Source organism: Eptatretus burgeri, unplaced genomic scaffold, assembly GCF_056783735.1.
Source record: "Eptatretus burgeri isolate ZD-2024b unplaced genomic scaffold, Ebu_testis_v1 Ebu_testis_scaffold_727, whole genome shotgun sequence".
In the NCBI taxonomy this organism is placed as follows: Eukaryota; Metazoa; Chordata; class Myxini; order Myxiniformes; family Myxinidae; genus Eptatretus; species Eptatretus burgeri.
In genome coordinates, this window is record NW_028222676.1 from 2,638 (window position 1) to 30,000 (window position 27,363).

At 42.1% G+C, this 27,363-nt stretch overlaps 1 protein-coding gene across 1 annotated transcript; it reads right to left on the bottom strand.

Annotated features, from left to right (window-relative positions):
• LOC147007085 (interferon-induced protein 44-like) lies at positions 1 to 26,871 on the bottom strand. Its single transcript, XM_085867563.1, has 6 exons — positions 26,823 to 26,871; positions 25,251 to 25,317; positions 17,087 to 17,102; positions 6,277 to 6,290; positions 3,633 to 3,675; positions 1 to 223 (listed from the first exon to the last, which is right to left on the bottom strand). Exons 2-6 carry the CDS (start codon positions 25,261 to 25,263, stop codon positions 16 to 18), a joined length of 294 nt encoding a protein of 97 aa, XP_085723689.1. The 5' UTR covers positions 25,264 to 25,317; positions 26,823 to 26,871; the 3' UTR covers positions 1 to 15.
• Positions 26,872 to 27,363: the final 492 nt, after the last annotated feature.

Below are 27,363 nucleotides of genomic sequence, written 5' to 3' on the forward strand. Positions count from 1 at the left end.
GCACATTCGATTGAATCAGAACACTACCTTCAAGGTGAAACTTCCTGCTCCAGTACCAACTAGGGCATTCTGGCGAAGGCGTCCTGCAAAAACCATGTTGATCGAGTTCACGAAGCTGGATTTGCCCGACCCGACATGCCCCAGCATCAGGATTTTTGTAGCTTTTACACTCTCAGCTTCTGGTTTGAAACTTTTCATCTCCTCCAAAAGTTCATCTCTCGTCCTATTCAGAAAAGGAGATGTCAGTTTGATGATTTACATTCTTCAAAATAGAACTACAACAATGAGGAAAGTTCAAACTGTGATGAAAAATATTATGTTTACTGGGTACAGGGGGCAGTTATTAATATCTAAGGCTTCAGCATGGACGTGTGCTCACGAAGAGTGGTTCATTTTTCCCACTACTGTATTATGAATTTCCTGTTCAGGCTCGGTTGGTTCACGTTTGCAGAGATAGTATTGTGAGCGGTTTGAGAACATCTCGCTTCAGAGGTCATGTGATCTGGCCTTGTTATTTGAACTGGAAAGGGCCAAGCTCGGAAATGTAGGGATCTCCGAGAGGAAATTCTAATGAGGTCAAGTGGGACAACACAACAAAGTAGGATCACTTTTCTCCCCTCCCTCCAACGTTGGCACAATTCCGAGGCTGTGACGCCAACACGGTGATATCATCACCTCTGGCAATCCCCACTAGAGGGCCCTCCCTCTTGATGAGTGCTATGATTGGCTGGAGCCATGTGCCTTCACATGACAGGCCACACCACACCACAAGAGGGACAAGGTTGGAAGCATGGGAGGGAGGGAGTATTTCCTTTCATTTCATTATTCTTTATTGTCCACGTGACGCCAACAAATTTCAACTGCTGGCAATTCAATTGAAAAAGGGTGCGTTTTTATCAAAGGCAGAATATGGATCGGCAGAAAATTTGGAGAATAAGGCAGGATGTCAAATGGTAACAAGGCAGGAGATATCTCTAGAGAGATGGCTCTGATCTCATCTCTGACATTGAGGACCTCCAGCCATTATTAGATGAGTTGAAGCAGCATGTCTAAGGTGGAATGATCTTGTCTGAAACCAAATTGGTGATCTGAAATGAGGTTGTTGGAGAAAAGGAAGGATTTCATTTTAATTACAATGATGGATTCCATGACCTTGATGATGATGGAAGTAATCATAGTTCTGTAGTGAAGGGGATCAGTTTTTGCACTTTTTAAATGTAATACATTGATGTTGGTGGATTTCCAAGCAGATGAAATATGACTGAGAGGAAATGACAGGGTGAAAAGGGGAGTGAGAGGATGACAAAGGGCAGTAGAGCAGCATTTTATGACACGTGAGCGAATGCCATCCGGTCAAGTTGCAGAATCAAAAGTGAGGGTTGAAAGAACCTTCTCCAACTTCTATATGAATCCAGGAGCAGTTGTGTATGACAGGGAAGGATGGGTACAAAGAGTGAGGGGTTGGGGATACAAGATATTGAAGCAAACGCAGAATTGAGGCAGTCTTCTCATGAGCAGAGTCGTCTGTGGTGCCATTTGAAGAGTAGGAAGGGATGGAAGGGGAGCATACACCAGAGACAAATTCCACAAGGCAACACCAGGTTTTGGAGGAGGGAGACAAGTTTGAAAGTTTATTCTTGAGGTTGGATTATACCCTCTTTACATTCGCATTACACATGTGAATTGAATTTGGCACAAATGATAGTCGAAGACAACATTACAAGGGAAGTAGAGCAAAAGGTAAATGTCTGATTGATTAAAACAAACGATACATAAAGAACAAAGGGAAAGCCCCACCCCCTCCCTCTCGTTTTTGCTATTAGTTCACTGTACATTTATTATATGTAGAACAAACAAATTGTACACAAAAGTTACAAGGAAATACAAGGAAATCAGACACAGGTGGAGACCATTCAGCCCATCATGCCTGCATGAACACCATACTAATTTATCAACACAAGATCCAAAGAAGAAAATGCTTTCAAAAAGTTGATGGGGAATACTTTCAAAAAGAACACAAAAATTGAGCAGATGACTTTCGCCATGTGGTGGTCCAGTTTTAATCATGACTGAAGCACATTTTACTAATTCGTGGTGGAGATAACAAAATACGCATGCAGACCACATCGTAAGTAACAAAGCTGATGGGAATCAGACGATGTTAAACAAAATCAGCACATGACGCCTTTCAGAAAGTGCACACCATGCATGCTGTTGGGCTTGATTAATAATAATAATAATAATAATAATAATAATAATAATAATAATAAGTCTGGAGACGGTGATGGTTCACGAGCAATGTACACGGTTCGCCTTTTTTATTTTTTGACCTTTGAGGGGACGCCACGGGAAAACTGGTGGGAATCGGGAAAAACGTAAATGATGAAAGTGGTAGTCCTCGAAGAGCACCACTTGCATGGCAACTTTCATTTGAAACAGTTGAAAACCCTAGGAGCTCGATGCCCAATTTATTGATTTTTTTTTTTGACATTTTCTAAGTTCATGACCTTGTGACCTTGACCTTGCAAGTAGTACAGTCCTGGACAGGTGGCCACTCTGACACAGGTTAACCTGAATGGTTATTAACCCAGTAGTGAGAAGACTGACATGCACCTTACTGACCTTGGAAAGATGACACACTGAATCACCCCCACCTGGTGTTAATTCAACAGCTAACAGGGGCTCAAATTCAGGACCCTTTGGTCCCAAGACAGCTTCCTTAACTGCAAAGCCAACACCAGGCTTGGACTTTATTAAGCCTCACTAATAATTTTATTCAACATACAATTAGATTTTTCAGGGTCCTGAGTAACACTAGACCAAGTTTTGAATAACACTCGACCCAAAACAAAGCCAATGGAAATCTGATGCAACAAACCTGGACAGTGTATAATAAGGAGGGGCCTCAAAGCCTGATGTCCGGCACACCAGAACACCAAGATGGCAGCCATATTATTTTGTTTGGGTGCCATGGTGGGTGGAGTCAAGGGACAAATGTGGGAGGGGTCTGGCAGCAATCTGACCAATGGGTGCAGTTTTCAAAAATCGACCCCCAACAAGAACCACAACAACAACCATGTGGAGCTCTTGTCGACCTGCGGTGTCTCAGGTAAAAACAAAGTTGTACTCAAGTGATTGCATCTTCACAAATATAAAGTGGAACATTTAGAACAGAGATTTGCCCAGTCCAAAGTTGTTAAATTTATTTTTGCTCTCTTCTTTTCTTTGAGTGCCAGGTGAAAAAAAATAGAGCACCTGAAAATATTCCTTTTTAACCTCCCATTTTTAAGCTCTTTCCACCAGGACACAAATAAAAGGCTTCCTTTTATGTTTTTCTCTTGTGGTATTTTTACCACGGCTGACTGCTCATTGATATTAAACGTATGGTGAGAATGTTGCTTTCACCTGTGCTGCTCAGTTAATTATTGGTTTGAGCTTCATTCATTCAGCATCAAAATGTTGCTTGGGAAGTTAAACCTGTTTGTCATGAACTTTAATTTAACCATCAATGAATGTGGATCTGTAATCAGAGTTTCTGATGGCCAGAGTTTTGTTTGTAGAAAAGTTTTGATGGGAATAAACGAATGCTTTATCATGCTGTCATTTATTTTTGCAATGAAAAATTTACTTACTCTGCACTCCAATTGATTTTCCTTGTTGGCTGATCCAATAGTGCTGAAAATAAAACAACAAAATATTGCACAATCATACACAATAAATAATTCAACAAACATGTACACCTTTTATTTGAGAGAAAACAAATATTTGGAATTTAGGATGAAATCAACATTAGGTGAATTGAAGTATGTAAGGAGCAGCTTGGGGGAAGATAAGAGATGGTGTTGATGGTGTTCACCACCATCTCTTATCTTCCCCCATCCAAAACCACGATCTTTTCTCCCCCCGTTAATCCACCCCAAACCCACTTCCTTCAAATTCCCTGATTTTCTTCCTGAAAGTCCCTGTAGTGTTCATCTTGTTTACCTCATGTACCCCATCCCATCCCTCTCCCTTCCATAGATATCCTCATGTTTCTCTTCCCCACTGTTTTGTGCTTCCCACTCCTGTCCCTCTTGTCTCCTGCTCCTCCTGTTGTACGTTCTGTGTGTTAGCTCTTATACGAGCCTTGACATTGTATATTAAAAAAATAAAAATAAAAGAAGCTGATATTTCGGGCTTTAACCCTTTGTCAGAGCAAAAGAAGGGAATGAAGTATCATTGGTCCATTGAAGGGTCAACACCCAAAACATCTGGTTCTTCCTACTTCCCATGATAATGAGCATACCTCAATCAATGTCCTGGTGATTTCATCCATTGTTCCACCTGTCTACTGATACAGATATTAGTCTTCATCAACAAGATATGATGGTCATGATGGAGCTCCCAAAACAAACAAACTAGAAAGAGCAATCAGAGATTGCATACCCTCACCAGGACATGTTTTGTGTGGCAAATAAATGGCAGGATGGACTATTGTAAATGAAAGGTCATTGATTGCAAAGGGAAGCTATAAATGATGCAGTTGTGAAGATGTCATGATCAAATGGTGTAAAGGTTGAATGGTCTAAAGGTTTAAAAAAAAAGTCTATACGTTTCTAAATGGCCTCAATGGTCTTATAAGGTTGAAGGAGTCTAACGGGTGTAATTTAAGGTATAAAGGGGTCGAAAGGGTCTCAAAACGTCTAAAAACGGCCAAAAGGGTAAATTGTATCAAAAGGTCTGAAAGGTGTGAAGGTCTACATGGTCTAAAAGGTAGAAAGGAGTCTAAGGGGTCTTGAGGGTATTAGGGTTGGAAAGGATTTAAAGGGTCTTCAGGAGTCAAAGAGTTCTAAAGTGTGTAACGTAGTTTATAAGGTCTTAGGGATATATAGGGTCGAATGGCTCTTCGAGGTATTAGGGTTCGAAAGGGTCTGATGATCCTGGAATGTCATAAGGGTCTTGAAGGGTATCAGGGGTGTACATATTTTGGGGGTCAAACCTGGTCCACTTTCAACCCTACAAGACCCTTTATCCCCTTATTTTTTTAATGCCACAAACAAACTTTAGTACATACATCGCATGTAATGAAGGCTGTGGTCAAGTTTCATCGAAAATGTGTGTGTAGTTTGGGAGAAGAAGAAACGAATGTTTACAAACTGACTGACTAACTGACAGAAACTGCACGATGCTACTACCTCACATTAACTTTTCTCCAGGTGAGCTAATAACAATAATCAGGAAAAAAGACATAAATGTCATAGCCCCTGTTGTTTTAGTAATTTTGCTATTCGGAGATAAAGGGCGAGCCCATATTTATTGCAACTAAAATGGCAGCCAGTCTAACAGGTGGCCATCTTTGATGAGATCACAAAATAAATTTAGATGCAAGTGTATGGCATTGTGCACTGTGCTTGTGCCATGTTTGAACAAAATCGGACCATGACTGTCTGAAAAATGGTTGGGGACATGTTTAAGTAACAAAATGGCCACCAGTCGGCGATGTTGGATCTGATCATGAAACATGACGTGCATACATAAGCCATCATTCTTTATCCGTTTGCCAAGTTTGAACATCGGTAAATGCATGTTTGAGAATTGGGTGAGGACATGTTCAACAATGGGTTTTTTTTTTTTTTACAAATAAAATGGCTGCCAGTCAACCATCTTTGATCTGATGTCGAAAAAAATTAATGACGTGCTTTTGTAAGCTATCATTTTTTATATGTGTTCCAAGTTTGATCAAGATCGGTAAATGCATTTTCGAGAAATAGTTGAGGACGTGTTCGATAGCGGGGTTATTTTTTTACAACTAAAATGCCTGCCAGTCTAGCAGTCGGCCATCTTTGATTGCATCACGAAACAAAAGGATGTGTACAAGTATACCATCATGTGTTGTCTTTCTGCCAAGTGTGAATAAAATCGGTCCATACATGTGTGAGATATGGTTGCGGACGCACGTACACACACACGGACATGAAAATCGAGACCAAATCCAAAGGCCCCCGTTTCAGACTTATTCCAACTGCGGCAAAAGGCATGGCCAAGTCTAAAGCATCAAAGGCTCAGCGAGTGTGAAAATGTATAAACAAGGTGAATGTGACTTGAAATACAGATGTAACTCAACGATATAGATTTACACATACAATTGACCTGCCCCCAAAGGAAGCAGTGTTTATAGCACTTTAAATTGAGCAAGGCAACTATCACAATATGGAATACTTTATATGTAAATAATTTTATCATTGGTATCCACATGTTTTCACGATTCTACTTCATAAATTACATGCAGTAACTTACGTGATGGCTCGGGGCTAGGGGGGAATGGGGTTGGGGGAAGGGAGAACAAAATTATTATCTGTTCATTCATTTCATAATACAATTGTAATATCCATCATGATTGCATAACAACATCGAAATGATGATGGAATGAGTCCAGAACAAGTGCATGCCCACTCTCAGGTAAGGCAGAAAATAACATCTCGTCAAATACACATTTTCTAAAACAAGTGTTTAAAATATATATTTATATTCCTTGTGTGGTGTCGTCGGGGGTGGGGTGAGATGAACCATGGTTGTTGAGTGAAAAATGAACAAACAGTGACATCAAATTCACTCTTTGGTGAGATCATCTTGCAAATAATATATAATCATCAGGCTGTACCCCTCTCTCCCCGATGATTCGAGGTAGTTTTGTAATTTCAGTATAAACGTGTCTACTGTTCTACAATTACAACCTTTTCATGGAAACCAGTCGATGCATTAAGTATTTTATTTTATTTATGTTGTTTTTCCCACAATGGAATAGGAAAGCTTTGTAATTTTTGTATTCCCAGAGACAAACCGTTGTGTGTAATGAGCAAAAGTATTTTTCCCCAGTTATTATCACGGATGACTGAATTGAATCACAAAAATACACAAGTATTGCAAGAAGCATGCTGGGCACTGCAATGGTCGCAACTTGAATCTGATTCATTTGCGATACAAAATAAGTAAGAAAGACATAAATGTCATAGCATCCATTGTTTTAGTAATCTTGCTGCGTGTAGTTAAAGGGCGAGCCCATATCTACAGTATGTAAAACTAAAATGTCCACCAGTCTAACAGTCAGCCATCTTTGATCAGATCATAAAATAAAATGAGGTGCATGTGTAGGTCATCATGCACTGTGCATCTGCCAAGTTTGAACGAAATCGGACCATGCATGTCTGAGAAATGGTTGGGGACACATTTATGTCACAAAATAGCTGCCAGTCGGCCAGGTTGGATCTGATCTAAAAAGAAAAAATGAAGTGCATATGTGAGTCATCATAAATTGTCTGTGTTCCAAGTTTGAATAACATCGGTACATACATGTCTGAAAAATGATTGAGGACGTGTTCAACATCATGTCTTTTACAACTAAAATGGCCACAAGTCCGCCATCTTGGATCTGATCTCGAAAAACAAATGACATGCATATGTAAGATCTCATTCATTATCTGTGTGCCTAGTTTGAACAACAGTGGGAAATGCATGTCCGAGAAATGCTTGAGGACATGTTCAACATCGTGTTTATTAAAACTAAAATGGCTGCAAGTCCACCATCAAGGATGTAATCTCAGAAAAAACAAATGGCGTGCATATGTAAGCCATCATTCATTATCTGTATGCCAAGTTTGAACAAGATTGGTGAATGCATGTCTGAGAAAAGGTTGACGATGTGTTTGATACCGGGTTTTATTACAAATAAAATGGCTGCCAGGCACTCAGTAGGCCATCCTTTATCTGATCACAAAATTTAATGAAGTTCATGTGTATGTCATCATGTACTGTGCTTGTGCCAAGTCTGGAGAAAATTGGATCATGCATGTCTGAAAAATTGTTGGCGACACATTTCAGAAACAAAATGGCTGCCAGTCGGCCATCTTGGATCTGCTCTCAAAAAAAATGATGTTTCTTTGTCAGCCAGTGTTCCTTGGGAAGTTCAGTGTCCCTTGAGAGACAAATTTCTTCTTTGCCTGATGGTGGATTCCATGACATCCACCAGCAGCATCAAATATGGTAGTCTTGAAAGCCCTCAATAACTTGAAAGTTTGGAAAGCACTCCATAGTCTTGAAAGCACTCTTTAATCTTGAAACCACTCTTCAGGATTCCCCAAAACACCCAGCCCTCACAAATCCCCACTTAGCCTGTTCTCAAACTCCTCAGCTGCACTGTCATCTCTGAGCTTGCCAACATCCAGCCGAGTCTGGGATGGTACCATAATCCTGGATGTAAGCTGCAACTTCAGAGTTCCTACAACAAGCCTATGGTTGGTATTGAGGAACTGAGCACTCCAGTAGACCCTGCAGTTCTGAACGGTATGTACCCATCAAGAGCATATGGTCAATCTCCTTTGCCACTTCACCAGCGTTGGAATACCAAGTCCAGCGAAGAGCCTGTGGGTGCTGAATCCATGAACCAGCCACCCTAAATCCATGACTTCTTGCAAAGTCAAGGAACTTGGTGCTATTCTAGTTCACAGTTTAAGACTCATTGGGACCAACACATGTCTCATAACCATCCCTATCAGCACCAGTTGACACATTGAAATCCCCAAGACTGGAAGAGTATCTCGCCTTGGAAACCGATGAACCACAGACTCGAGTGCGGCATAGAATTCCTCCTTCACGGTGAGATCACTCACCTCAATCAAAGCATATACAGAGAACAGGGAAATGACACTCGAGGAGTGATAAATCCTCAGTCTCATAATACGCTGGTTGACTGGTATTACCTCAATTATCATTGGAGTCAGTTTATTGGACACAGCTGCAGCAACCACTTCGGTATGGTGACTATCAAAGTGACTAGACCAGTAATAGGTGTAACCACCCGCCATTATCTCACCACTTTCTGGTCTCTGAACCTCAGAGAGTGCTGCAATACCGATGTGCAAACACTGGAGCTCAGATTATAGCAGACAGGTGGTCATCCTCTCTTTGGGATAGGACATTCCAAGCACCTTCCTGAAGGGACTGCCTCAGGTTAACCCGAGGAGACCGCCGTCTGATGGACGACACCTCAACACCACCCCGACACATTCCACTGCAATCTGAACCAGGAAGCTGACCCCGTGATTTTCCTCCTATTATCAAAGAATGGGGTCCCCAAGGCTTTGCCCCAATCCTGTCACCCAGTGAGCTGCCCTGCGAAGGGCAGCTGAACTGGAGGTACTCCCATGAAGTGGATTTTCAGTTTTCTTTGCGTTTTTTGTGTGTTTTGCTGAATGAAGGTAAAAGGTGTCCAGAGCGTAAATCCCACCACCAACCTTCGAGACAGAGGTCGACAACTGCAGGACGTTGTCTGCAGACACAGTTGGGCACCAGATATGGATGGCTGTTGGCTCACAAGAAGCTCGTTTGCTTTGGGAAAGTAAAAAGTATTATCATTGGAGAGACTGTTCTCAAGTACTTCAGCATTATTCAACCACACTTAACCACATATGGTACATTGTCTTATCAAGAATGTACTCATTCAGGTGCTTGGGGAGTGAAACTTCCAAAGAGTTCATGATACAGTTGCTGTGTCATCATCACTGAAGTGTTAAACTGAGGAATCAGTGATGATCCCGTCGTGGAGAGCTCAGTGGTGGAACTGGTTGAGCTGGAGTTAATACAATAGGAGGTATGAGAGGTGGATTGGTAGGGGAAGCTCGTAAATGGCAGAGCCGGGTCATCTTCATCACAGCAAGAATCTTCCCAGGAGCCTTTATGTGGATACAAGGTTGTGGGTGTAGCCCACACTGGTGCCTTGGAACACTTGGATTGTTTAATTATAATTGAAAAAGCAAACAAACATTATATCTATGAGGGGGGAAATAAGATTACACACAGAGACAGGGAATCAAACCCAGGATCTCTGGTGGACCAGTGCTCTGCCATCTGAGCTACTGTATCTGGGTGATCCACCCTCTGAATATGCAATTCCCCACATGTAGAAATGCCACTCTCTTTCTGACACCCCTTCTGGGACCTTCTGCCAATCAGAGGAGCAGCAACGACCTGTTCACATGAGGATTCATGAGACAGTCTTCACTTGCCCCCCCTCCCCCGCCGCATATACATACTGCATCACATTTGTTTGCCTTTTCAATTATAATTGAACTACTCCACCCACTGTGGTGAATAATAGTAGTCAGGGAATTGTCCCAATGGAGAAAAAGCCTTTATAACGCTGTTCAGGACCACATGTGGAATAACGATGCATTTGCAGGTAAGTTGGAAGGGGTCGTGATATCAGACAACCAACATTCCATATTTTGATATGGTGGCTGAATCCATGTACCTTTTCACGTCTTTGATATTGGTCAACATATTTGATGGTCGGGAACTTTGCTTGAGATGGGCATGTATTCGGCGTAAATCTGAGCACTCAGACTGCAAAGATAACCAAGCTTTACAGTTTGTGAAAGGCAACTTGGTTTTACTGGTGAGGATGTCTTGAGTAGGGAAATGATGGATGACCGTTTTCCGTCCACTCAACAAATTAACAAACTTGACATTGGGGATTGTCGCAATCAGAGGCATTCTGGTTGGCGAAATCTAAGGGAACATAAGTGGAGCTTGTAAGGTGGTGGATTGATGCCTGGTAACGACTGACTGATGACAAGAAGCTGGAGTCATGGGGCCTCTGTGAGACATCTCCTCGGGATAGCTTTACAAAAGCTTGTACACGTGGTTTACTATCAGTCAGTACACAAGCTTTATGGGGAGACTGGATGATGAAAGGTCCAAAGCGCTCAGTAGCAATGGCAATTGAGAGTGCTTCAATTTTACAGGTAAGCCAGGTGACTTGGTGGCTCCTCAAACACTGATAAAGCCTATAAGTCATTGGTTCCCAATGTGAGTGATATCGGGTGCCCTTACTCCATTTTTCTTCACAGATACATCAATGATAATCCACAATTGGTCTTCAAGGCATGGCAGGGCAATGGTTTGGTTTGAAGAGAGGGTTTTCTGCATGGCATGGAATGCTTAAATGAGGTCGGACGTCCAAGTGATTTTCTCTTGGGATGGGCGGCCAACAACAGTGATGTCTTGTGGAGAGAGTAAGCTTGAACATCCAGAGATAGCACGAGCTAAGACTTTATAGGCACCAACAACTGATCGAAGGCTGAAGACCTTTTCTGGCATGGCACACAAAGATAACATGGAGACAAGATGTGGGCTGGCTGCAATAGTGCCTTGATGGCAGACCTCTGCTCAGATACTAATGGAATATGGGCCAATGACAGTAAAGTGGATGCTAACAGATTTAAGCGGTTGGCTTGGAGTGTGAAGTCATTTCCAATTGACCAGCAGTTCCTCTGTGCTTGCTCCACTACAATAAGGGTCATTGGCAAGTTTAGCTATAACACCCTCTTCCAATAGGTCTCCACATACATGACGTGAGTTTTTCTTGTGCAGTTTTGGAGCCCAGCATACCCACGACCGATTGAGCATGGACCCGAATGCCACGGGAAGGTGTTGCAACACCGCAATACTTAATCGACTCTAAGACAGGGAAATTTGATGAAAGGAATTTGTTTGGTCAGTAGTGATAACGTACTTCCATCTCCCAATTTGTTGAAGAGTCAAATCAACATCAGGCATCTATGAAGGCTGGGGTTTGCTATAATGACTGACATTGGCAAATGCTGTGTAGAGTCAGAACTTGCCACTGGACTTCTTGATACTTGACGAGGAAAGATGGGTTGAGGTACTCGACATTAACTCCAACATCTTCTGGTTAATGAAGAAGCCTGTGTCCTCCACTCATGAAATGTATGTTGCAGTTTTACAAGGTTGGCAAGCGAGTTCAAAGGCAGGTGACCATTTAGTTTCGGAGGCTGGATGGGTTCCATGTCAACCACATATTGGAATGGACCAGCTGCATCATTATAACCTGTGATCCTTTGGTCAAAGATGTCATCATACTCTTCTCGAGGAGCCTGAATTTTGTATCTAATATCCGGAGGGAAATTATTGTCTATGTCAAGGCGTCTGGCAGGGTAGGGGTTTTTGAGTTGCTTTCTTGGAGATGGGTTGTGTAATGGTAGGTGGCTTAATAGTGAAGTCTGAGAGAACAAAGACAAGATGGATTTGACAAAAGTGTTCATGGGACCTAACGATCTGAGAGTCATTGGTCAAGTTGACAATGCAGATCTTGCTGGACACGCTTGATATCAAATTGAGTGTAAAGGCGGGGAATATTTTGGTTGGTGGAGGATGAACCGAATTGTCACAGCGAGGTTCAAGAGCAGATGTGGAGTCAGAGAGATCATTAGGGAGGTCCCGCTCGATGTATTCACTGGATCATACAGTTGTGGTTTGGGGAGAGGCGCACAGGAGATCAGCATGGCGAATGGTATGCTTGAGTGAGGGAGCTGCAAGGCAAACCGTATTGGTAAATAGACCTGTCTTTGAGGATAATGTAGCATTTAGCTGGGCGATAAAGTATCATTCAGCTCCATAAGGTGTGTTCCTGCCAGGCCATCAATATCTGGGTTCTCAATGATGAGGCCTACCAAGGTAAACAGCCGATCATCATAGGTCATGACAAAAGTGACCGCTACATACTGTGAGTGGAGGGAAGCTGTTGGCCTGGTGTTCTGGTTGGGAAATCTTCTGCATGTGGATTACAAAGATTTCAAGGCATTTTTATGCGCAGGAGGAGGCCATTCGGCCCATCATGCCTGCACCACACCAACACCAGATTTTTAAAATAAATCCATCAATACCCCTTCCCTTCGTGTGCAGACTTTGGCTGCGACACTGGTACTCATTTCGCCGACCTCGGAAGGATGACAAGCTGAGTCAACCCCCTGGTGTTAATTCAGTGGCAAATGGGGCTTGAACTCAGGACCCCAGGATCCCAAGCCACCACCCAAACCGCGAAGCCAACATCAGGTTAAACACCAGGAGTCCCAGTCATGTGGCGTTTGAAAGGCGTATCATGCCTCTGGTGGATCCACTGTCAATTATGGCTTGTATAGTGTGGTAACCAGAAATATGTGTCCAAGTAAAGTGACTGGCATACCTGATTTTAATATAGATATGGTCAGATTGGTCCAAGATCAACTTAGGCCTTTAAAAGGCCTGTGAAAGGATTTTAGGTTGAGAGATACATGTTGGCAAATGAGTAATATCACCTGGACCAACTCGGCTGGTACTAGTTGGGCTTGGATTGATTACTTTTTTGGCACCAAATTTTGGTGATCAGGACCTGATACTTCATGTGGTGGCCTTTACAGATCATTCTTGTTTATCTCTGGGCATGGATTTAGATGGGGTACACACCCGGCTCTCTGAACACTTGAAGCTTAACTGTCGCCTTTTGCGGGATGGCAGTTTAGTCCGTTCCTACGTTTTGAAGTCTAGGGATTGGCAAATGATTAGGTGCCACTTCCCTACCTCAGTAGCCTGGTGGGAGGAAGTGAAATGTAGGACTGCAGTGTTTTTCAGTATGGCTGGGAAATGAGGGTTGCGGAGAAACAAGAGCATTTGAGATGCTTGCAGGCACACCTCCAACACTTGCATATACACTACACGGTCAAAAGTATGCGGACACCCTTCTAATTAGAGGATTCGGCTATTTCAGCCACACCCATTGCTGACAGGTGCATAAAATGAAGCACACAGCCATGTGATCTCCAAACACAAACATTGGCAGAAGAATGGTCCATACAGAAGAGTTCAGTGATTTTCAATGTGGCACCATCATAGGGTGCAACCTTTCTAACAAGTCAGTTCGTTAAATTTCTGTCCTGCTAGAACTGCCCCTGTGAACAATAAGTGCTGTTATTATAAAGTGGAAACGTCGAGGAGCAACAACAGCTCAGCCACAAAGTGGTAGGCCACACCAGCTCAAAGAATGGGACCGCAGAGTGCTAAAGTGCATAATGCAGAAAAATCGTCTGTCGTCGGTTACAACACTCACGACCGAGTTCCAATGTGACTCTGGAAGCAACATCAGCACAAGCACTGTTCATTGAGACCTTCATGAAAGGGATTTCCATGGCTGAGCAGCAGCACACAAGCCTATGATCACCATGTGCAATGCCAAGCATTGGCTGGAGTGGTGTACAGATCACCACCATTGGACTCTAGAGCAGTGGAAACGCATTCTCTGGTGTGATGAATCATGCTTCACCATCTGGCAGTCCAATGAACGAATCTGGGTTGGGCAGATGCCAGGAGAACGCAACCTGCCCGAATGCATAGCGCCAACTGTAATGTTTGGTGGACGAGGAATAATGGTCTGGGGCTGTTTTCATGGTTCGGGCTGGGCCCTTGCGTTCCAGTGAAGGGAAATCTTAATGATACAGCATACAATGACATTCGAAACGATTCCGTGCTTACAACTTTGTGACAAGAGTTTGTGCAAGGCCCTTTCCTGTTTCAACATGACAATGTCCCCGTGCACAAAGCGAGGTCTATACAGAAATGGTTTGTCGAGATTGGTGTGGAACAACTTGACTGGCCTGCACAGAGCTTTGTCCTCGAACCCATTGAACACCTTTGGGATGAATTGGAACGCCGACTGTGAGCCAGACCTAATCACCCAACATCAGTGCCCGGCCCCACTCATGCTCTTGTGGCTGAATGGAAGCAAGTCCCCACAGAAATGTTTCAACATCTAGTGGAAAGCCTTCCCAGAAGAGTGGCGGCTGTTGTCGCTGCAAAGGGATGACCAACTCCATATTAATGTCCATGATTTTGGAATGAGATGTTGGATGAGCAGGTGTCCACATACTTTTGGCCATGTAGTTTAAGAATCTCTGCGAAGCGATTGACATGTCCACAAAAATCCGCGAGGTGAAGGGGAGGATTGTTTTTCCTCCTCGAAGCAAAGGTGACGACTGTCATCTTTCATAGCAAAGTGCAGGTTTTGGAGGGAATGAAAAGTATCAGGTATTTTTTTCCAAAATTATATCGCATTGTCTCTACTTGAAGGAAATGGTATCACTCACAAAGAGAACATTACAGCATAAAGAAAAAGATAATCCTTGTTCTCTCCCACAACTAATTTTAACAATTGGCCGAAAAATGTCTGCAGAATTATTCTGGGCTTTGGTTATAAATGATAATGGAGAAATTTTCACCAAATCTTCACTTAGTGGACAGTTTATCTGGCACAGTGAAATTCTGAAGAACCCAAATCATTTACTGCCTCTGGCCCAAATGCAATACTGGTACCTGCTTGTTATCATCAATGCCACACATGACAAATTACTGCTACAATCCCTCTTAAATTGCTCGCCATCCCTCCTGATCTACAAATGCTTCCATCCTGCCAACATGAACCACAATTTTTCAGTTTCTTGGTGACCATTACAAATGTCAATCGCTTGTCCCAGAGAGCCTCAGATCATGTTATTACCTTAGCACACTGTCCAATTAGTCCAAAACTATCATTCTGGTTCAGCAGAGTTCTGATGGTTTTATGACAGCAAGACCTTCCCATCCGAGTCACCAAATTTATTGTGTATGCAATGAGAATTTGCAAGAGCCACAATAATCACCTTGGGCAGTGGAATGGCCTCAACTCAACTATATCAGTTGAGTTATATCACAACTCAACTGGATGTTATGTGATACAAAATTTGCAATGCCATTTCAATTACATCACAGTGACTGGACTAGCAATGAGCATTGTATCTATCGACAAAGCGTTTTTTGAAGCTTCAGAAAATGATAGGTTTATACAGTGACAAAGATGTGAGTCTTCTTGTTCTTCCATGAGCCTTGCTTGGCACACTCCAGCCCAACCCAGCCCCAGAGAAACTGAGTCGATAAGCAGATGCATTGGATCACTGGGGTATTGATTTCCATGGTGAATCAGAATAATAATGTATAAACAGTTTGAGACGTTTTTCCTCTGCTCATATATTAGTTGATTATTTTTCATGTCGATCAGTCAGGGGTTCTTTTGAAAAAAAATAGAAATGTTTAGTCCTTGCCTTACCGAAATTATGCAGAAATTTTCAGAGAAATTAACCATGGCATCGACGAAATACAGCACTTTAACTTGTTTATACATTATTATGATTCACCTTATATTTTATGCCAAATAGCTACCTCCTGCGTTAAAATTCCTCATATTTCCATGCATTTCCTTGCAAGCCTAAGCTGCAATATTATGGTGAGCTATTGCAGAGCTGAATATATAGTCTCATTTTCATTGGGGGTAACGTATAAAGTTACCATGCATATAAATATTGGGTGCTTAGGAGAGGTTTCTGCAGCCGGAGGTACTCCAGAGGGATCGGATGGGATAGCACGGACAATGGACAATGAAAATGGTGTTCTTGACATAGATGATGGGAAGGACACAGCTGAGTGCACAGTGTGCGCTGTCTAGAGTACATTTGACAAAGTTGAGCCAATTCATGAGGGCTTCTGTATTACTTACATTATTATTTCTTGACATCCAGACTTTCAGGTGCTTGCGCAGGACTGGTGAAAGATACCTAAGAAATCTACCAAGGACTGGTTAGAGGCACATTAGGATGGCCGAATGTGTAAGAGAGGGGGTGGTCCTCAAACCAATATGGTCCACTACCAATAAGCCAGATTATGAATCCAAGTGGTGAAGAGAAAGCAAATGTAGATGTTGGAAATTTATTTGAAAATAGTTGGAGGCACACTATTGGAAGAGATGTCTGAGTGAATATACAGCTTGTGTGTGGAACTTGTGCTGGTTGTGGCGGCAGAAGTTGAATTCACCATGATTGGGTTTTTGCCACGGAGATATTCTTGATCCTTAAGCCTCACTTGGAGTGTGTTCTGCAGTGGGCCTGTATCCATAATTTAACGTTGCTCTGTTCATGACATACATTGTCGGCAGTTCGGTACAACTCCTGTTAATGACCCACTGGTTGGTTTGTGCCCATCCTGACTCTTTTCTTCAGTAGTTCACTTGGCACACAGTACACATTGGGTGTGGCATGGGCCAGTTTATATGGGACTTGTCGGCACATGGTTTTTACAGCTCAGAAGAACACAAACTTGTCTGAACACCACATAAACAATGAGACAAAAACAGCTAATTCATCTTGCATTACCTGTACATTATGGAAAAATATTTTTGGAAATTGTCACCAACCTTTCTGGGGTTGATCCTGAAAAAGAAGAAGGAAAAGAGAAATCTCAATGCATTGAACAGAGCACAGCAATGGTAAAAATAGAGTGGTATGTAAATTTTAACACATCGATCGTCCAAAGTCAATGTAGCATAAGATGACATGAGCAAGCAACTAATAACACCAGCTGGTTCAAAATAGCATTGGTTAGCTGTGTTGCTTCAGTTCAGCAGGTCAGTGGTAATATCCAGTATTATGTACTCTTTACTTTATGGTCAATACATTTATACAAACACCTTCATTATTGTTAAGATTATGAGAAGGAATAGAAAAGCGAGTGGTGATCACTGGAATAAAAGAATTAAAAATGATCGTTGATCACGTTCTGCCGATTTAACCCAAGGCCTAATCCTGTTAAAAGGCCAACCTCTGAAGAGGTACAGCTCAATCCTACATGGAAAAAAACGTTGATGTTTCACAAAAAATTGACAAATGAATACAAAGATTAAAATAAACTTGGATAAAGGAGAAGGCTATTTGGCCATTCGTGCGTTATCTACGCCCCAATGATTCAATCAATGGGAGAAATCCGATCTTATAAATCTACATACTTTCACTGATGGGTGGAGGATCGGTCAGATTGTGTATGGAAACACTAGGGCTGGCACAGGGACATCACAACAGTGGCTTTTGTTGTTTTTAGTGATGAAGGTATGCAGTTGAAGGATGAGGGATGAACAAATATCAACAGCACATTCATTTTCCGACGAGACTCTTTAAAAGACATAACATTCACGACACATCATAATAATAATAACAATACCAACAACAACAACAATAACACTAATGATAATATTGTTGTTGTTATTATATATATATATATATATATATACATACATTTATATAAACCTCAGTCCAGGAGGAGGCCATTAGGCCCATGAAAGCCTGTGCTATATTTGCTAACCTGTGGGTGTTTGGCCATGCTCCATCCTTTTTCAATTCTGATTATTAAGGAAGGAAGAAACATGTACCATTTTTAAAGTCTTTGGTTTTAAAGCCTTATCCTATAGACACAACACAGCCCAACACGGACACACAAGATAGTGACACACATAATAGCAACACACAAGACAACTAATGACACACATAAAGCAGACACACACAACACAACTAGCAACACACAATATAGCGAAACACAAGACAACTAGCGACACACAAGACACACACACACACACACACAAGACACACACACACACACACACACATACACACACACACACACACACACACACACACACACACACACACACACACACACACCTTTCATTTAACTAGATGTGACAGCATTTACATAATCACAAACCCATAAGTGGGGGACCTCTCATTTCCATGCATGTTTCACTATTCTCCAAGAGTTAACATTTCTGATGTGCTTGGAATTGATGTAAAAGGAAAAGGCTCATAGAAACTGGAGGGATACCCCACGTAGAAAAAGGTCATGGTAAGGGTCTTCTAAATGCTTGCTTTGTGTTTTGCATGAAACAAACAGTGTAAGACACCTTCATATGTGTCTGAATGATGAATCACACAGTTACTCTGCCCTCAGGGCATGAGACTGTGTAAATATTTTCCAAGTACTGCTGAACAGGTTTTTGAAAGTGCCAAGAAGGCGATTGTTTTGTGTTCTCCAGTGTAAAGGTAAATAATTCAATTGACATGAAATAAAGGTTTTAAAGACTGGAGAGAAAAAAAAAATCAAAACTTGTTTCGGAAGTTAATCGCTGTTGATACAACTTCTTTTACACCACCTTATTTAACATGTTAAATTATTTATTCGTGCCCGTTTGTGTCATTTATGATGTCCATAGAAACAGTAAGGTTCCTGTTGGGAATGATTTTCAATTTTGTTTAACTGCTACATAGGAAGACAGAGTTAAATAATTATCTCGCTCCTCTCTGCACCTGTGAGATCGACATGAGATTCCGCACATTTTGCCAATTTCAGAGGAAAAGTTCTGATAAGCTGCAGGTTTGTGTTCTGATTCATTTTTCGATTTGTGTTCTGAATTATTCAAAATGTAACATTCAAATTAAATTATTTAGTTCCTCGATCATAGACCAACGACATCTGCTGACGGACGGACAGACAGAGACAAAGTGAACCATTTGAATGATGAAAACCCTGTTTGTGCCCTCATTATGACGTCATAATTGCATATGTAGAACGCCACATCCAATCAGTATGAAAATTTTTGAGGGTCATCCAGGAATAATATGGTTCACAGAAAAAAATTTCATGACGTCATCTGTCACGTGTTTCGGCACCATTTTGTTTTTGTTTTAAAAAAAACCTTCAAAAACCTTCTTCTCTGAAATGGCTGAAAAGATTGAGGCGAAACTTTACACATATGACCGCATATCCACGAGGAACAAAAGATTCAAACATATGATGTCATAGGTCACATGGTTTGGCAGCCATATTGTAATTACCATAAAACCAAAGAAAATGCACCACTCAAAAGAAGTTCTGGCAAGGGTTTCAATCTCTGCTCTTTTTCTTGTTTATTCTGTCACGTTTACTATAATTCACAGACCGGTGTTTGGGTGTTTGTGTGTTTGTTTGTCGTTCTACCCCCCCCCCTTTACAGTTCTGGGCTGCTTAGGCCTAGGTCACATTTGCCACGGCAGCCGTGGGGTCTCCAAAATCTACGGCCACTAGCAATTATACGGCGGCCGCAGTATTTCCATGGTCACACAATGTAGCAGTCACATATGTTTTTATTTTTCAGGGAGCCGCACGGCGTATTTAGAAATTGTGGAGACCGAAAACGTGGGGTTGCCGTATGGTCTTTGATTTGATGTCGCACGGTGATCTTAGGGCATCCCTACGGTGGCCATAGAATTTTCAAGGCAGACGCAAGGTAGCCTCAAGGTGCCCGCAAAGCGACCGCAGGGGGACCGCAGGGGGGCCCTAAGGCGAACGTGCGGCCAGACGGACGGTAACGAGTGCGTTCTTTTTTTTCTTTTTTACCAGTTCTTTTGTTTCGGCTTGTCGAATTGCTACGGCGAACGTAGAAATGAAAAAAGTTATAACTCCGTGCTATAATTCCACGGCGACCGTGGAATAAATATAATAAAATATAGCCATACGGCGTAGGGCCACACTGAGGCCACCTCAGAAACACTGCAGCCGCCGCATGTTTCTATCAATTCAGAGGGCGTACGGCCGCCGTATCCTCGCCGTAGAGGAAATGTGACCTAGGCCTTACATCCAGACTTTCTATATTGAACCACCATGACTCCAATAAATGTATTGGGTGGTTTTATCTTTGCCAATGGTCTTGGTGGAGGTGGATGGGACACAAATTCTCCATATAAATGTGTATCATGTAGTGCTACCTCCAGGTGGGGGGCGGGTGGGGGAGGAGGTATTACAAGTCCCCACCATTTGCAGTACAGTATTCCTGCCCCCACATTTCCAAGTGCAGTGGGGTGTTTTGAACTATAACCATAGGTATGTTTTTGCTTCATGCATGTAACCCGGGTTATTTTGTTATTGCCTACACACTGCCCAAATAAAGGTATATGTCAGAAGAACATGATGCATTCTTGAAACAAGATCACCCGTGGGTGGGGAGGGGGGGTGGGGTTGCTCTGCTAGTTTAAATAATGGGTGGAGGGAAAATGTTGGTGAGATTGTACATGTCGCTCATGGCAAATAAATCTCCATTGATTATTATTGCTCTTGTTTGATTTGATGAGTACATTCTTTCATTATCGATGTTAAACCATTTTAATCGCAACTGCAAAGGGATGAACTCTGTGCAATGGGCGGAAATGGGTTGGACTGCTTATTTTCTCACATGGCTTATGATCCAAGGACACAGGTCAAATCCTTTACACCATGTTATATTTATCACCAATTCTTTACAAAGGTCTCAATTATTTATGGAAAAGGTATACCAATTTCTATGAATGGATTTCTAGTAATGTCTTTGGTCTCTGTCATTCATGTGAAGTTCCTTTTTGAAAATCAAATCGTTGCAGGAACTTGAAAATATAATTTATGACGTGAATGAAACGATTGATATGGCTCCGCCCACGTTATATGGCAAACAACAATGACATAATTAATTTGATCTCAATTAAAGGTCATGAAAAATCTTAAAGGAGAGAGAGAGAGAGAGAGAGAGAGAGAGAGAGAGAGAGAGAGAGAGAGAAAGAGAGAGAGAGAGAGAGAGAGAGAGAGAGAGAGAGAGAGAGAGAGAGAGGAAGATAGAGATAGAGAGAGAGGGAGAGAGAGGGAGAGAGGGAGAGAGAACAAGAGAGAAAAGAGAACATCAGATGCTTCTAATTCGAGTTTTGGTCTGCCAAATTATACTCATAGGGCAGATGACCTTTGACCTTTGACCTGTTCAATTGAAAAAATAAATCAGTTCATCTTGGTATTACATTCCGTACCTGTGCCAAATTTGGATGAAATCCCTTTATTGGTTCGCAAGTTGTTGTGGTAACAAAATTATTTTCAATTATAGATCACTTGCCTGAAAAGAGTTCTCAGGACAAGGCTTTGAGAAAAAGAAAATTTCACAAAATAGTTTGTGAGTCGTGATCCCTTAGCAAAACAGAGGTGGATACCTTGAGACCTTGTAGGTCTCCGTTCTATCTCCTGAAACCCACCCACATGTGGAGATAGCAGTCAACAACAGCAACTTTCATGCACAGACACTTACACACACATTACAGGTAGTGGACAAATTATTCAATGCCACCACATCAGCCTTGACAATGAAGGTGAGAGAAATGTGATGCAATACAATGTGACTCATGAATGGTCCAGTCCCTTGGGCAAGCTGTACGGTGGGTCCCAGGGTGGAGGGGCCTTCAGTCGAATGGGAGGTGATGATGATGGGTAACAGGGAAATGATGAAACATCTGATTTTGATTAATAAAAAAAGAAAAATATATCAAACAAAGTCGCAGGCCTCCTATAGGGGAAACCCTATGTCTATGCGGCCACTCCGAGCAGCAGGAAAGTGCGCTCTCAAAAATAATGACTGCACCTTCTCAAATGAGGAAAAACATCACCTTGCAAAAAGGCATGATTACACACCAAAGCAAGGAGCAATAAAGTTGCAAACTGTATATCCACCATCAAAGACAACACTCTCGAACTGTCTCCCCACCATCAAAGACAACACTCAGGAGAAGAAACCTACAAATGGAAACCTGGAGTGTTGAGAAGATCCAAGCTAATTAGATCATCGTCCAATGCAAAATGCATTCCATAAATGAAGCAAGGGGTAGAAAAGGTAATGGTGAGCGGTTCAGGGACCAGCTGAAAGAAATTGAAATTGTCCGCTATGGCAGAGAGTCCCCCTTGATAAATTTGAGATTAAAAAATAATTAAAAGCTATCTAGATAAAGACCGAAGAGAAGAGATTATATCTAGGGCAAGGCAACAAGTGGCAAGATAGATTAGAGTGAGGGAAGCCAAGTGCTTGCTTGAAGGTAAAAAAACAAGGATGGCAGGAATTTGGCCAAGATGGCATGAGAGGGAGTTTTGGCTGTGCAATGAGATAGGAGCCCAAACCCCAACATAGATCCAGTCCAAATGCAGCGAAGAAAGAGTGTGGTGAAAGGAGAGAACGAGGGCATCCCCCAAAACAGGGACAAGACTGGTTCACAGACAAGGATCAGCTGACTCATAAAAAGGCACAGACGAAGGGGAAAAAAGTAGAAAAGGCAGAGGTTGATGGGCAGAAAGACAAGGAAGAGCAGCAGAATAAGGATGAGGAGGAGGGTAAAGATGACAAAGAGCAGTGTGGGCTGGAAGAAGAGTTCGCCAACACTTTTTTTTAATACTTCTACTTATTGTATTGGCATGATATCATGCTTTCAACAGGCTATGAACAACAGTGCATTGCCATTGCTACTGAGCCAACAAAATAGAAACAGTAACATTGATAAAACTAAGAGAGAGACCAAAACTCCATTGGATAGAAAACAATAAACAGACAAAGAGCTTCGTGCAGGTGAACCAACCTTTCAATAAGAAGAATTATTTCAATATCATCTACCTTGAATGAAATCAATATCGTGTGTTTCGCAGCAGCACTATCCATTCAAGAAAAAGTAAAGGGCAAACAACACCAGAAGAAGAAAAAGCATGCAGGCCCTACAAATAAAAGCCAAATTTCACAATGGAAACAGAAATTAGAGACACAAAGAGAGCAACTGAGGAAGGAAGTAAGACAAATACAACAGTTCAGAGAAAGGAAACAGAAACCCAAAACAAAAAAAGAAAATCCACAGAATAAAAAATTAATTCGAAATTGAAGACAAACACTGAGAGTGTTTGGTTGCTGAAAACAAACTCGAAACAGAAATGATAGCAAGGAAGATAAAAAATAACTATGAAGAAGCAAACAAAAACAGATGTGTCAACTCCCCTTGAAAAGGAAAAGCCACAAAAAATTGGGAAAGGAATTTTCGAAGATTGAAAAGAACAAAACAAGGAAGCGGAATGGAACCCAGCCTTGGAAAAGAAGAAGCAACATCTCGAGGAAATGCCCTCGTGATTATTGATAAAGAAAATTGAAAAACAACTTCAAAAAATGCCAAACTTTGAAAGCCCAGGCCCAAATGGCATTCCGAATTTCTGTTTAAAACAACTTGATGCTCTCCACAATCAGTACACCAGGACATTCAACAAACTGATCCAAGAGGAAAGGGCAGTGGATGACTGGCTAGTAGTAGGCAACACATTTTTCATTCCAAAATCCGAAGAAACCCAACTTCCTCACAAATACTGTCCAATAACATGCCTACCAACAACATCAAACTTCGAAGAGGAATCATGATATAAATTATGCACCATCACCTCACACAACAAGGAGGTTTAGAGGCAGAACAGCAAGAGAGGATGTTACGGAACAATTGACCATCTACAACTGAATAAGGCCAAATTGTCCAACACCTGGATAGAATATAAGAAAATTTTTGACAGTGTCTCTCATTCGTGGATGATAAAATGCATGCAAGTATTCAAAATCAATCCCCAAATAATCAATCAAACTGATGAAGAAAGCAATGGAGTTCTGCAATGCTGCAATGATATGACAGCACTCAGAAGGAAATATGGAAATTCAGATGTGAAGATATGGTGTGGGATCTTACAGGGAGACCGTTTATCCCCCTCTTGTTTTGGATGGCTGTGGACCCACTGACTAGCCTCATTAACAAACAAGGATACGGATACACCATAACAAGCAAAAGAAGAACATCCAAAGAAATAGGAAAGGTGACACATCCACTATACATAATGATTTAAAGCTCTTCGGACCGAATGACGAAAAATTGACATAATAACTAAGATTAGTAAAACTGGACGAGATAAGTACACCAAGTGCACATTTGTACAGTTCAAGGTAAACCAACAAAAACAGACAACAAAAAATCGACCTTGGTACACCAATACAGCAGTTAGAAAACAAAGCATCATACAAATACCTCTGAGCCACCAAATATGTCACAAGCAAATGCGCAAAACAATCTCCGAAGAATACCTGCATAGAACGAGGCAGATCCTGAAAACATACCTCTCCTCAATAAACAAAATCAAAGCCAGAAACCAACTCGCAGTATTCCAATACAGGTGTGGAGTAATGAACCGGCCCCAATCAGAAATCAATGTTTGATATCAAAACAAGAAAACTCCTTACCAACTACAAAATGTTCTACAAAAACAAGTGCATCCTGGTAAATTACCCGCCCAGACAAGAGGGAGGGAATGGCCTGATGGAACTCAACCAGGTACACTGAGCGATGATTGTTGGACCAGCTGAGTCACACACACACACACACACACACACACACACACACACACACACACACACACACACACACACACACACACACACACACACACACACACACACACACACACACGATTGTAAAATCCATCTTCCGCTGCACCAGGGTCTGACTTACAATAATGATAATAGCATAAAAAATAATAATGATAATAGTAATAATAATTTGGCAATAATAATATTGCCCTCTGGCTACTCTGAGGAAGCGGATGGTTCTCGTAAATATAAATGAGGAAATAAGGTGATTTCTGCATATTATATTTTTTCTGAGCAGAGGAATTTATTATTGTGATATTTTTAACTTCAAACTCACCTCCATTTCCCATGATGGTGCAGGTTACAACTTCACAAAGGATAAAATGAAGATACAGTATCAAAACCTGTCACAAAATACAGCAGATAAATTAATTCCATTAATAATGTAATGTTTCATGTCAGCAAAGAGTAACTGGCAATTAAAGCTCAGACATTACATGAACAGCTCAGATCATTACTCATTAATCACTCATTACTCTCTGCGAGCTCAGCCCACATTACATTAATATTCAGTGCAGAGAGGAAAACATTTTTTTTTAATTAAAAGAGTCCACAAATATTTTTCAGTTATCAGAATAGCAATATTCCACACTCAGAAAATTACAACATTGGAAAATTACAGCCTTCCCTTTCACGACTCAAAAAATTGTTTTTTTTGGTATTTCTACATGTTTTAAGTGATTTCCAACCCCCCCCAAAAAAAAAATTGTTCGAGAAAAAAAAATTTTTGCAACTTTTTTTTCAACAAAATTTAGATTTTTTTTTTTTTGCATTTTTACATGTTTTAAGTGATTTCCAAGCCCCCCCCCCCCAAAAAAAAAAGATGGAGAAAATAACTAACTCAGCACTGTTGACATATTTAATGAATAAGATATAAGGTTCACTTGAGTGACCCAGCAGTATTGGCGGTGGAGGTTTTGCACTCTCCCGAGTACTCCCCCTCTAGTTTATTTTGCAATAAGGATGTCCCAAAATGCCTAATATATTAAGATATTTTGGGATAGATGTCGTATCAGAGGCGTCATTAAGCAAACACCAGGTTTAGAGTGCCGAAGCCCTTGTAGGTGCATGAATGGTAATATTGAATGATTCCACACCCCATTCCAATATTGGTGAAGGGAAGTGCTTAAGGCCGGCACAACAAAAAATACAAACAAAAAAACAAAATTTGATTTCTTCAAAATGCCAACAACATGAGAACAGCATCGGGCAATGCCGGGTAGCACTGGTAGAGATGAACAATGTAATTGAACCGAGCACCAGTTCCTCCATGTGCCAATTTTACATAATTGTTCTGTTCTAAATCCAAATTCAACTGATCTGTGCCCACTTGCATAATCACGATGGTGGATTGCTTCCACACATTACAATGTCAGAAAGGCTGGGTCATGCATGGCATGTTCATGCAGTATCCACAAATAGTTGACACTTCTTGTTGTCTGAGGGCATCAGACACAAAAATAGCATGTACTTGTAATTAGGATTAAATTATCTGCCCCTCTCTGCACAGATTTTTCTGTCTCCTCTCTGCCCAGACCCAGATCAATTGAAAATGTTTCTGCCCAGATCAAGCATTCCACTCGATGTCATTTTAGCTTCACTTCAAATTACCAGTATATATCTGTGAAAAAATACTCATCTTACGACAACGATATCTATCTATCTATCTCTCTCTCTCTCTCTCTCTCTCTCTCTCTCTCTCTCTCTCTCTCTCTCTCTCTCTCTCTCTCTCTCTCTCTCTCTCTCTCTCTCTCTCTCTCTCCCTCTCTCCCTCTCTCCCTCTCTCCCCTTCGCTGCCCCACCCTCCATCCATCCATCGTTCCATCCATCGTTCCCCCATACCACCCACCTTGCGACCTCCTTCATTGCCCCCCACCCTCCCTCCTCTCTGTCTCCCGCCTTGCTCCGTCTCTCCCGCCTCGGTCCGTCTCTCCCGCCTCGCTCCGTCTCTCCGCCTCGCTCCGTCTCTCCCGCCTCGCTCCGTCTCTCCCGCCTCGCTCCGTCTCTCCCGCCTCGCTCCGTCTCTACCACCTTTCCCCCTCTCCCACCTCGGTTCGTCTCTCCCGCCTCGATCCGTCTCTCCCACCTCGCTCCGTCTCTCCCACCTTTCCCCCTCTCCCACCTCGGTCCGTCTCTCCCGCCTCAGTCCGTCTCTCCCACCTCGCTCCGTCTCTCCCGCCTCGCTCCGTCTCTCCCACCTCGCTCCGTCTCTCCCACCTTTCCCCCTCTCCCACCTCGGTCCGTCTCTCCCACCTTTCCCCCTCTCCCACCTCGCTCCGTCTCTCCCGCCTCGCTCCGTCTCTCCCACCTTTCCACCTCTCCCACCTCTCCCCTCTCCCCTCTCCCCCTCTCCCCTCTCCCCTCTCCCCTCTCCCCTCTCCCCTCTCCCC

Bases quoted from the DNA above. Each gene is read 5' to 3' on its own strand.
- LOC147007085 (XM_085867563.1), bottom strand. The intron at 224-3,632 runs GTAAGTAAATTT...TTTTCTGAATAG, and splicing joins AAAATCAATTGGAGTGCAGA to GACGAGAGATGAACTTTTGG.